Here is a 12,841-nt window from a genome sequence, read left to right as displayed (position 1 = left end):
TTGCTCACTTGTTTATGTTGTTGTTGGCATTCCACAGCAAAATCAGCTGTGCGTCTATCGATATATCGATATGAACGATAGTTTGCGACAACACATTACGCATGTTCGTTACTCTGTTAACGACTCGGCTGCATTTGTGACGTTAGCCGAGTTACAACTTTCATCTTTATGTGTAAGTTGACACTTACCACAAGAGACTGTGAAGTCTACTATGATTTATGTTAATTCTTCGTCTCATTGCAGTCTCGTTTTTTTCATATATCGAAATTGCCATACTGTTAATTTTATCCAGTTATCCATTCATTATGTCCACACACACACAATGTTATATTCCTAACAGAGCGTGGCTGTTATCGCAAATAACATAAAAGCATTGCATACTTTCACATTTAACGTTGCTTTGAGCTTATCAATGTTCGAATACCCAAAATAATTATCATTTCTGGGTTTATTGATAGGCAAACATACTCAACTTTATCAGTATGTAAAAGGCCAAGCTGTTGTCAATTACGCATGCCACGAATAATCAATAAATAATAGTTCATAAAATGTTGCAAGTGACCAACAATAAGCAAAGCAAGTGTAGAATTCGTTTTTATTATTAATCTCAGAATTATGTATTACGCATGTGCCAAATATTTCACTATGAATGAAACTGTTTTGGGCAAACACCCCTAAAATTAACCCAAAACAGACAAAAAAGAAACAACTCGTTTTTTCCCTCTCTCTCGCTCTCTGTTGGTCTCTCATAGTCCCTTTGAGGTTCCGCGCATCCTTGCTAACGGTTTATGTGTGTGTCTCTGTGTGTGTGTGTGAGTGAAAATGTGCTTAAAATCGAAATCGATAAATACGAAAAGCACACAGCGCGTTAGTTATTTTTTTGTTGGACAAAACGGAAAACGAAAAACGGAATTGCATTTGAATTGGTTGAAGAAATAATTTGAATTTTGCAAAATTTTGGTCGACAACTCGAGAGACACTCTCCGCTCTCGAGCATGTCCAAGAAAAGTGTTAGCACAATTAGAATTACACTGCAAACGTAGAAGAGAAAAGTTCTCAGTTCCCTGCTCGGAAAACGCAACCATAAATCGATATCAAGCAGGGCAACCAAGTGAAAATTCCCCTCATAGACTACTTAATCATTAATATTTTTACTTTGATTATGTAAAAGTGCATTTGCATTTGTGCTCTGCTGCAGCTAATCATATAGTTGCTCAAAAGCTAATCTATATTAAGTATTACATAAGTTTTTCTTAATTTCTTGTTTGGTAAACCATTAACTTTAATCTTTTATTACACACCCACCCACACAAAAATCGTGCTCACTTGCAGCTGCTTTAAGGTAATGTAACGGCATTTTTGATTGGATTGGCTCGAGAAACAAGAAAATATAGCTTCAGCTTGATAACACACTGCTAAGTAGCAAAGCTATCAAAATGCAGCCGCCGCCGCGCAAGGTAAACTCTTGTAAAAAAAATCCTCATCATAGTTGACCTAATCCTAAAATCGTACACAGTAATCGCTCTCAAACAAATTCATGAAATGTTTATTTTTATACATCATAAAAAAAAGTAGAGTTAAAGCTAGAGTGATAAAAATATAAAATACAAATTTTTAGTTTAAAAATTCGATCAACCGTTGGTTAAAGATATGAAAATAAAGTAAGAAAATACAAATTTGTAGAGAATTTTTACTCAATTTCATTTGAGTTATGGCACACTCAAACTGAGTCTGAATTGGAGAAGTTCAAATATAGAAAAGTGTTTTCAAAACGTGGACGTTATTATATTTTCGAGGGATCACAGTACTATATATCATATATAATAGATACCCAAAAGGCTCACGTCACTCTCATAATGCTAATAAAATTGCCATTACAGGGTAATTATGTGAAGTTCCTGAAGAATTTGCACACGGAACAGGTGGCCAAGTTGCAACTGAAGAATCAGCATGAGTGCGATCTCCTCGAGGATATACGTCAGTTCACAATCAAGCGTTCCGCTATCGAGAAATCATATAGCGAGAATCTGCTTAAGATCTCATCGCAGTATCTCAATAAGAAAATACCAAATATACCGGACATCAAAATGGACGGCATGGAGGAGCGCTGGTAAGTGATCAATAATAATCCCATAATCCTAAGGGAGCAATAATCAATTCCCTATCTTCCTCTCTTGAAGGAACATGTGGAGTGTTTGGCGCACCGTCTTGGAAGAGAACGAGAAATTGGCACGCGCTCGATTGGCCGCCATTGAGGTGTTCCAGCAACAAATTGCCGATGAGGCGAAGGTCCTGCGGGATTATAAGCTGGCCATTGCAAAGCGTTCGCTCTCCGGCATTGTCAACGTGCAGAAGGAGTTGCATTTGAGTGTTGGCGATGTTGATAAGACCAAGAAATCATATTTTGATGAGGAGCACTGTGCCCACGATGTGCGCGACAAGGCCAAGGATATTGAGGAGAAACTGAAGAAGAAGAAGGGCTCCTTCTTTCAGTCGATCACATCGCTGCAGAAGAACAGCGCCCGTGTCACATCGCGCAAGGAGCTGCTCGAGGAGAAGTCATCGGGTGCACGCAACGATTATGTGCTCAGTTTGGCGGCAGCGAATGCTCATCAGAACCGTTATTTCACCGTCGACTTACAGACGACGATGACCACCATGGAGAACTATGTCTTCGAGCGAGTCGCTGAATATCTAATGCTAATGGGGTATGTAAAATCTATATCTGTATCTATGTCTATATGTAAAACATATCCTTCATCCTTTTGTAGACGCACCGAGTTGCTGACCTGTTCGGCCACACAGAATAGTTTTGGCAAGATTCGGGATCAGGCCCAACAGCTGACCCGGGAATACAATCTACAGTGCTGCTATCTGTTCTATCCGGTGCTGAAGCAGCACATCCAATACGATTTTGAGGCTTGCGATAATGATCCGGTGCGAAAGGTGACAGCGGAACACGAATCCGCCGCTGAGACACTTACTAAGGAGGCAAAGAATCTGGCGGGTCGTGTGGTCAAGGAGAACGCTTCGATACGGGAGTATGCCAAGAAGTTGGCCTTGTGCCAGTCGTTGAGGGATGCGGGGCAGCGTTCCGATCCCAATGATCCGAATGGACCCGATCTGGATACGAAAATCGATGAGTTCCGCGATCAGATCCGTCGCTCCGAAACGGAAAAGGCCAAGGCAGAGGCGTGTTTGCAGTGTCTGCGCGATGGCGGCATCAATGTGGACGAATGGGTGCAGGAGGCGGAAATTATGGGCGTTCAGGAGCTAACACGCTCCGCCAGCTCCATTTCGATGCGCACCGATGCCTCCGGCCAGGGTGAGAATCCCAGCTCTGATTCATTCTACGACAGCGACAAGGAGGAAGCAGCTGGCACAACTACAGCCACAGCTGCCGCTGCATCCAAGCCCAAGCAGGAGCAACAGCTCTCACGGGATCGTACCTTTAGTGACAGCGACGAGGAGCCCGAGGAACGGGATCGTCCACATCCAACAGTTGCAGCAGCTGCTCCTGCCAGCAGCGCCGCCGGCGGCGGCTGGGACGATCCAACCGAGGTCAATTGGGAAGAGGCAGAGGATGACAAGGACGAACCCATTGTGCCTGAGCCCAAGGAGGCAATCTTCAAGTGCACGGCGCTGTACAGTTATACGGTGAGTAGGATTCTTTTATTTATATCTTACATTAAACAAACAATAAACATCCCTGGTAACCGTGCCAATAATATTAATAATAATTCTGCTCTTGGTTAGGCCTCTAATATAATAATAATGTTTACATGCCATAACTTTCAGCACAACAATTACTATTAGCTACAATTATTGTAGATAAATTTTTACTTGGCATTAGTTGTACTGATTCGATATTGGTATTTCTCAGGCACAAAATCCCGACGAATTGACAATTGTGGAGAATGAGCAGCTGGAGGTGGTTGGCGAAGGCGACGGGGATGGCTGGCTGCGTGCACGTAATTATCGGGGCGAGGAGGGCTATGTGCCACACAATTATCTGGACATCGAGCAGGATGCGGCTGGTGGTGGTGGCTTTAATGGTAGTTCCGGCAATCAATTGCGATCACAAATCTCATTCTCATCTGTCGATTATACTGTTGACAATGAAGATCAAACGGTGGACTCAATGCAATCGCCCGACCAGGTTTCGGTCATAATGGCGCCCCAAAAGCGCATCAAGTCCGACATCGAGTGGTGCATTGCGCTCTACGACTACGATGCCACCGCCGAAGATGAGCTGACCTTCGAGGAGGGCGATAAGATCAAGATCATTACCAAGACCGCTCATGGCGTCGACGATGGCTGGTGGGAGGGCGAATTGGATGGTAAATTTGGCAATTTCCCCTCCCTAGTCGTCGAGGAGTGCGACGAGTTGGGTGAACCCCTCAGCGATGGCGGCGAAGAGTCACCGCCCCCGATGGCAGCGCCCAATTTTGCACTGCCCCCAGCACCGGCACTGCCCCCAGAGTATGCCCACGAGCTGACGGACATAACGGAGGATATGTTCGGCTCTCAGGAAACAGTTGGTAAGAATCATAAAAAGAGAAAATTATTATTTACCTCTCATTTAGAAATATTTGATATATTCTCCCTGTTTTAACGGTAATCTAATCATATCTAAATACAATTTCATTTCATTTATCTTGCCAGATGAGGATCGGGATAGCGGCTACATACCCAATGGTGCTGCAGTACCCAACATGCCTCCGCCAGGTAATTGTCCTGGCCCTGGGCAAAGTTCCAAAGTGCCACAAAAACACTTTCGCCTCTTCGTCTCTCTCTTGTTATCTCTCTTTCCTTTTTACCTCCAAACTATATACACTTTTACATACATTATATTTCACTGAATACTTCGATTTCACTATTATTTCAAACAAACACTCGAAAGTACTGTTCTACTACCTGCTTCTATATTCTCTAGAGGTACCTAAACTAAATTTTCCAGTGCAGCAACTACTACTACTACTAATCACCACTAACTACCAACTACCAACCACCAACTATCATCACAACCACCAACCAAAATCTACTCCACTTCCACCACTGTAACTATTCTGTAAACCACTCTCTCCGTTGATGTGTTATCTCAAAAAAAAAAATACCAAAACAAAAACAAAAATAATTTTCTATGTGTCCTAAGCAAGACAAATGCGAAGCTAAGAACTAAACTACAAATTCTTTACAGTGTTCTTTAGGCTGCTTAACAACGTGTCTCCTGTGTGTTGGTGTTTCCTGCTATGCCTACTAATTAATTACGATTTCAACGTGATTTTTCTATAATTCTTCTTTTTTTTTGGTTTCCATAGCAAATAATTTGTATTTTTTTTGTGTGTGTAATAATTATTGATGTCCCCTCAAAAGTACCAACAACTGTGTATTTCGAATGATTATTTACTATATATAATCGAAAAGTTTTCTATCATTTCTTTCTTCTAAATGTATTCAATGACAAAATTTGTTGTAATTAATCTGTTTTTTTTTGGGGGTTGCTTGAATACGAGTATATATATTTCTTTATTGTATATAGTCAAATACATTTTATTTTAGTAGATTGATTTATGAAATATTTTAAAATTCTGCTCAAAATTGACCATGGTGATTCTTAGGTCAAATGAAACGTGTAAGAATTCTTTTGATGAGAGTGCGTGACTAGCAGATACCCTGTATCAAAGTTTAAAATAATCTAACTTTATTATGAACGGTTATCTATGTTATAAAGTTTCTTCTATCTCCTTAATATTACTCTATCCACAATCTTTGTATATCAATTTTATACAGTTGAACACCGTAATTATTGGGTTGAGTTTAAAATAGCTCCTATTTTAAACATCTTAAGTATTAGGAGCTCCCATTTTTGCATTTCACACATTTTTAATGACATTTATTATACTTACTTGGTGTCCGAATCTTATGCTACTCCTCCAACAATCCTCAAAATTAACTCAATTAGCATATTTAATTTTTTATTTTTGGGTTTACTGTACAAAAAGCATGTGCATGCAACCCACTCAATGCTCCAAAAACCCTTAAGTGTTTAATCGAATTACCTGTATTAATAATTGTAAGAATACCCCTTTTTGTATATAATTTATAATCCTTGATGCTAATTTCAGTTTGCCGTATATTTAACTCTTGGGCGTATGCCAAGGTTGAAGATCATGTTCCTTTAATTGAGTCTCCCACTATAAATTGATATTTCACCGCTCTCTAATCACTCGATAAAGGGTTCTTAAAAATGTGTATTATAATCAACATATAACGAACAATATTGTCTAAGTTAATTGTTTTTCTCTCCCTTATATTTAATGCTTACTCAGTGCTTATACAAGAGCCTGGCCTGGAGGTAAATACAAAAAAAAAAAAACCCTTAAAACTAAATCTGTAGAAATATAAATATCTTATGAATATTTCTCATATTTTAATTTAAATTTAATTTGACATTGACATTAATCAAGTGATATATATATTATTCCATTGCAGGACGATTTTAGTGACGATGAGAAGCCGCCACCTTCGTTGCCGCCGCCGCAGTTGATCCAACCAAAAGTTGAGGGCGCCAAGGGGACGGGCAAGGGAGGTGCGGGGGCGGTCACGGCGGCTTCAACTTCGAATACTTTGAACTTAGGTATGGCACAAATAATTGTTACCGCTGCAACCCCAATGGTTGAAGACGGTGCCGATAAATCTTTCCCACCAGTAGGAGAGAGCGACAATTCATCATCATCCTCTGCCAAGGATCAGCCCGTTGTGGATAAAAAGCCAGATATTGTAACTCCAAAGCCGACTAAGGCTAAAGTGGCGGGAGCTGTTGTGGCCACGTCCAAAGAAGGTAATCGTATTGAATATAATGATGATGATGATGATGATGTTGAAGATGATGGCGATCTGGTTGATGCCACTGTAACCATAACACTGACAGAGTATCCATCCATCCGTCCAGCAGAGGACCAGCAATCACTTTCGGACGGCACTGATTCGGTCAATGCGGATGTGCCCGTGCTGCAGGAGCCGGAGGAAGATCCATTTAATGAGAAATCGGCGAAAGGAGCTAAGCAATCCGCTGCAGCGGCTGATGCTGGCGGAGGAGGAGGTGGCGGTGGTGGATTTGAAGCCGATTTTGAGGCCAATTTCGATGCTAATTTCGATGATGCATTCGCCATGGGCGGCGGTGGAGGAGGAGGCGGTGGTGGTGGTGGCGGTGCGCAGTCTAGCGACCTGGATGTGAATTGTGAGACTCCAGCCGAGGATGTTATTGATGCACCCAAACAGGTGGTGGGCGGACGTGCCAGCATACCCGAGGAATTGGACTCAAATCAATTGGCACGCCTCGAGAATCTGAAAGAGTCGAATGCTTAAGATGGCCTACTCCGTATCCAAAAACTCCACCTGGTTACTTTAAATGTTGTTCGTTATAAAATAGGCACACAACAGCAATGAGCACGATATAAATTCTATATAGAGACTACATACTCATAGCTGGACCAACCGACAGCCAGAATGAGAATTACAAACTGTATTCATTTAAGCCAAAGCACTTCTCTTCGCACATACACACACAGATTGCTTCGATTTCTGAGCCACTTGTAATAAGGATACAATGCAATCAATTCGATAATTACAACGATGCCATTTCTGTGCACTTGAACAAAACCAAAACCACCCTATACATTTACAATATATACAAGGATGGATATTACCCTGTTGTTGAGATTATATCGGTATTATGTAAAAAATTGTAATCGTTGTTTGACGAGTGTTGTAGTTGTCTCTCACTGTCAGACTCTGAAACGGATCTTCGAATATCAGCTAATAATCGAGCAATAATAAATAATATATGTATGTGTATATATCTAAGCCAACAACATATAATAATTACGTATATTACTAGCTAAAAACCTATATTTTAAATGTGCTTAATTAACAGTAACGAAAAAAAGGGAAACCAGCCAAAAAATATTTCAACTCATAGTCAATATTATGGATATGTTGCAAAAATAAATAAATTAAATTCAAATAAGTATACTCATTGTTAGCACTAGGAATTGTGCACATCATAGACAATTACTTTCCATCTAGTTTGCTTGAAAATATTATGAATTGTTGTACTGTACTGTTATATTGAGAGTCTACTCACATTAGATCAATGCTTTTTCGTATGAGTTTAGTTCAAAATGATCTTGGTTGATTATATTAATGTACTACCTGAAAATGCCTACTCAATTTTTGCGAATCATAAATAGTTAAAAAAAGAAAAAAATACTCACAACAACTGATTATATAGTGTGAACAAGCTCTAACTAGAGTTCATTTAAATAAATATGATATTAACAACAAATTATTCAAGTATACCGCAATTGTATTGTATGTTATTTTTTCAGTGAGGCAATTAAAGTTCATGTCATAAAAGAAAAACCTTCTGTTTAAAGGACTTATAAATAAATTAACACTTACAAAACGTAAAACAATTGCATTCTTATTGAAAACCTTTCGATGGAAGCAGGAGAAGACTCTTGCTAATAAATCAAAGTCTTCAGTTTCGGAACTATTAGTGCTTGCCCATAAAAGAAAATATCTCGTTTTGTAATTTTTTTACATATCTTTATTCGTATTCGCTTCATTTGCAATATTATAATAATTATCTTTTTGGTTTGGATGTTTTTTTGCCCCATTGTCTTTATTTGACGCATTTCATTTAGCATTCAACTTAATGTTATAGGTTTTCTTATTTCTTTTTCATATTTTTTTGTTTTCTGTTCTTTTTGTAACATTTATTGCGTGTTTTTTATGTGTGTATTTATTTTTTTTATACGCTATAGATATTTCATTATATTTTTCTTGTCTTTAGTTTTATTTATATAACGAAATTAACACAGTCAAAATTTGTGATCAGTGATCAATCATTACATACGCATTACGTTTTTAAATTTATTTTTGTTTTTCATCTCATTTTATATTTGGTATTTTTGTTTTTAATCCGTTTTCAAACAGTTTTTGCATAATGCTTGCTTAACTACTATTTCGGGGTATTTATACTGGGTTGATTATTTTGAGCAACGGAAATGTGCGGATATGATTCAAATAAAATAACACCTGATGTCTGATGAGACAGTGAGAGAGATATTGAGAGATAGAAAGAGAGAGAGAGAAAGAGAGAGAGAGAGAGAGAGGGGAAAGAGGGGCTATTTTGAACATATAATTGACAAGAGGCTAGTGACAAACTGAACGTTAAGTCAATAATTCAAATGGAAATTATGATAAGAATTGACTGCTCCGTGGGAGTTGTTGTTTTTGAATCTGGTGATAGGCATAACAAATATTCATTTATTGCAATTAGGAACTTCTTTAATGGACGGATAAAAACAAAAATTATAGATTTTCTTTTGTAGCTGTCTTTAAGCTGTGTCAAAGATGTTAAAAATAAAAATTGATGTTGGAAGTAAAGTCGTTTGCAATCAGGCGTGTATAATTTTTGTTTGTTAACAATAATTGAGCAACAAATCAAATTAACAATTAGATAACAAGACTTAAGTTTCATTAATTATTGAAATTCTTTTCACTATCATAAAAGACTTTTGTTTTGTGCTCGCTTTGAAAAATGATGTGTTAACGGAAAGAGCGAAGCAATGTCGAAAGGGTGTACAACCATAAGTATGTATGTGTGAGTATGTGTGTGAGTGTGTGTAGATGTATGTGTGTGTGTGTGTGTTTAATATTCAGTTTCATTTTGCAAATTTACTTTGTGCAAGTTTTCCAATTATCTCTCGTCCAGTATTTTGGGATTACTGACTATTTTTTGTTCTTGGTTTCTATATCTTTCAATAACTATAATTGTTGTCTTAATAATATTTTCTTTTGTATTATAATATTATTTTGGGTTGCATTTAAAGAATGTTTGGTGCGATATTATGAATTGTGTATGTGTGTGGGTGTGGGTGTGTGTTGTTGTGTGTGTTTGTGTAACTTGAACTAAATGCCTTAAGTTTTTAACTGGTTTGCTTATCTAAATACTTTAGAATTTCATTTTTGAGACCATCATACATACATATATAATATATTGTACATACATTATTATACATATTTTATACATACACAATGTAATTATTACATCATGTATATACATGTACTCTCGTATATGTATAAATATAATTTCTCGTATTCATTATTTTTGCTTGTTTTTCATCTTTATAAAACGCTGGTGTTGGTGCCGCCCTCTAAATAACGGCACCAAAAATGCTTTAAACATTTCTTTGTTTTTTTTTGTTGTTTTTTTCTTGATTTTTTGTTTTTTTTTCGTGTGTATATTTTTAAGGGCTTGTGTCATTATTTGTCCTAAATGCTTTGCCTCTTGTTTCTGTTTTTAATTTTTATAAATATTCTTAAATATGTCCATTAAAAAATTTCACTATAGCCAAACTAAATTGTTTTTTTTTCTTGACAAATTATACCATTAACTAGGTGTAGAGTAAAAAACGAATATGAAAAAGTAAATACGTTAACTTAATTCATTAATTGTTGTCGTTATTTAGTTTGGTTTTACATTTTTAAAAATTCTCAGCTATTTATGTGTTTTTTTGTTTAAATCTTTTTTACAACTAAAATGTTTTTGGAAATACGCTCCGAAACCGTTGAGCAGCTATTTGTTGTTGTTGTTGTTATCGTTTTTGCATAGAATTTAATTACATTACGTTTTACAGATAAACCTCATATATCGCTTATGCATTACTCATTTTTCGTTTTTTTTTTTTGCTTCTCATTCAATTTATAAACATTTTGATTTAACTATTTTTTTTTTTAATTTTTGGTTTTGCGTTCTCTCGGTAATATAATTGAATTCCGACACCTGTATAGCTACAAAATATATATAGTATATGCTCGCTATATACTTATATATATTTATGTTTTATTTTTTGTTTTTATCACCGATTTCACTTGATGTCGAGTTGAGTTTTTATATTCTGCCTGATTCTAACTATATATACGTACTCATTGAAAAAATGTGTTCCTAAGAATATGCTTTGCTGTTTTCACTGTTACATCTTCTGCTCCGTCATCGTTTGCTCGGTAAGTTTAAGTATTGTAAATCAATTGCAGTTGCTTTTTATATCTCAAATCCATGTAGGTAAGTACTTGGGGGCTCAACTGATCGTTTCGAAAAATCTACGTAAAAGTTCAATTCTTTTACTCAATTGTGTGTGTGTGTGTGTTTGTATGTCTAGAAAGTTAATAAAGTAATTTTCGCTTGTTGTTTTTGTTCATTTTTGGTTGTTGTTGCTTAAAGATGCATTAAATGTTGTTGCTTGTTGTTGGATTATTATTAGTTAGTTTATGTAGAGTAGAATGTGTTTTAGGTTAAGTGTGTGTATTTATAGGCCGTATAGGTATTTAGGGTAGAGCTGTCTGTTCCTTGTTGACTGTGTAGATTTAGCTATTTGTCTTCCATCGTCTTATCGTCTTCCTCTATAATTCCTCGTCCTTTCAACTTTATCGACAGTCTTGCGCCTAGAATTGTAATTTCCTCTGCTCTGCACTGCCCGTGTTCCACTTATTTATGGGAGTATTTTTTTGTTGTATATAAAATTAATTGTTGTTTTTTTTTTGTTTTTTGTTTTTTTGGTTTTTTGTTTGTTGGTTTACATATAAAAAACTCGTGCTACATATAGGTGCTTAAATACGTCATTGTTATTGTATATATGTATATATATATACTCATTGCATAAAGTACATCCATACTCATCCATATATATATATATTATATATATGTGTGTGGGCTTGCTGCTGCATCTATATTAGATATATATGTGTTTGTGTGTGTGTGTATATATATAACTATCATATATTATCCATATACATAATACATATACATAAATGATTAGATGTGGTGTATAACCTCAGCATTAGCTAACTGTACAAAAATCTTTAGCCTTAGATATAGTAGCACTTCAACTGCTTCTTCTTATTCTTCTTCCTCTTACCATAACTAGTTAAATAAAATTCATTGATATTTTTGCTTGTTTTTTCTTTTTTTTTTGTCATGGAATTCGTGATTTTTATTTTGGTATTGTGCTAGGTTTTGGTATTCAAACTAAATCTCACTTTTTAACTAAATAATCTTGAGGAACTTTACCAAAACGTCAAATATATGTTCATATTAGTTTGTGTCTGTGTGAGTGTGTGTGTGTGTGTGTATATAGTATACTAAGCTTATTTAGATGGTGCATTTTGTTTATATGTATGTAGTTATGTATCTGCTATATATTTATCGCTTTATTGACTGCTTGAACTTGTCTCGTGTCTCGAGTTGCTTTTAACTAGTTGTAAATTACATTAATGTTAGCTAATTTGAATTACATGTTATTTCTCATTTGCGAAGTTTTGCTCCTACTTTGCGTTTATTTTTCTTCTTCAGGTTTATATACAAAATAAATCAATTAACTATCAACTATCGTCCTTTGTTTAAACAACTATTTGTGATGCTTATATGCTACGTTTTTAGGCAGTTTCATTCAATATTTTTGTGTTCAATATTTCTATTTATTTTTTCAATTTCGTAACTCTTCTATTGATTTCACTTTGGAATTCTCATTTTTGTAGTGCTATTAAAATATTTGGTTTTTCTTTCATCTTGTTGCATTAATTATTGTGTATTTTTTTATACGATTTGTTTTTTATGTGAAATTAAAATCATTTATTAAAACAAGAACTATATAATGTTTTTCTTTCATTTTTCGTTCGCTTACAAAAAGTGCCTTTTAAAGTAATCCATAAGAATTTTGCTTTTATTTGTATAATTTTCATGTGCAAATTATTTAAAAAATCTTGTTTTAGA

At 36.0% G+C, this 12,841-nt stretch overlaps 1 protein-coding gene across 12 annotated transcripts; it reads left to right on the top strand.

Moving 5' to 3' along the window:
- Positions 1 to 943: 943 nt before the first annotated feature.
- On the top strand, positions 944 to 8,477 carry LOC6558226 (protein nervous wreck). Of its 12 annotated transcripts, none has more exons than XM_032739868.2 (11): positions 1,333 to 1,457; positions 1,881 to 2,110; positions 2,181 to 2,708; positions 2,772 to 3,657; positions 3,884 to 4,055; positions 4,125 to 4,541; positions 4,666 to 4,728; positions 6,333 to 6,358; positions 6,496 to 6,640; positions 6,716 to 6,844; positions 6,959 to 8,463. In XM_032739868.2, exons 1-11 carry the CDS (start codon positions 1,437 to 1,439, stop codon positions 7,369 to 7,371), a joined length of 3,030 nt encoding a protein of 1,009 aa, XP_032595759.1. In that variant the 5' UTR covers positions 1,333 to 1,436; the 3' UTR covers positions 7,372 to 8,463. The 12 variants fall into 12 exon arrangements, with proteins under 12 accessions (XP_032595696.1, XP_032595702.1, XP_043071411.1 ...); XM_032739861.2 differs by having other exon boundaries at positions 6,713 to 6,844; XM_032739848.2 differs by having other exon boundaries at positions 6,496 to 6,844.
- The last annotated feature ends 4,364 nt before the right edge of the window (positions 8,478 to 12,841 follow it).

The sequence above is a fragment of the Drosophila grimshawi genome, unplaced genomic scaffold (assembly GCF_018153295.1).
Source record: "Drosophila grimshawi isolate 15287-2541.00 unplaced genomic scaffold, ASM1815329v1 contig_44, whole genome shotgun sequence".
In the NCBI taxonomy this organism is placed as follows: domain Eukaryota; kingdom Metazoa; phylum Arthropoda; class Insecta; order Diptera; family Drosophilidae; genus Drosophila; species Drosophila grimshawi.
The sequence above is the reverse complement of the archived record's forward strand: the minus strand, read 5'-3'. Positions and strand labels throughout refer to the sequence as shown.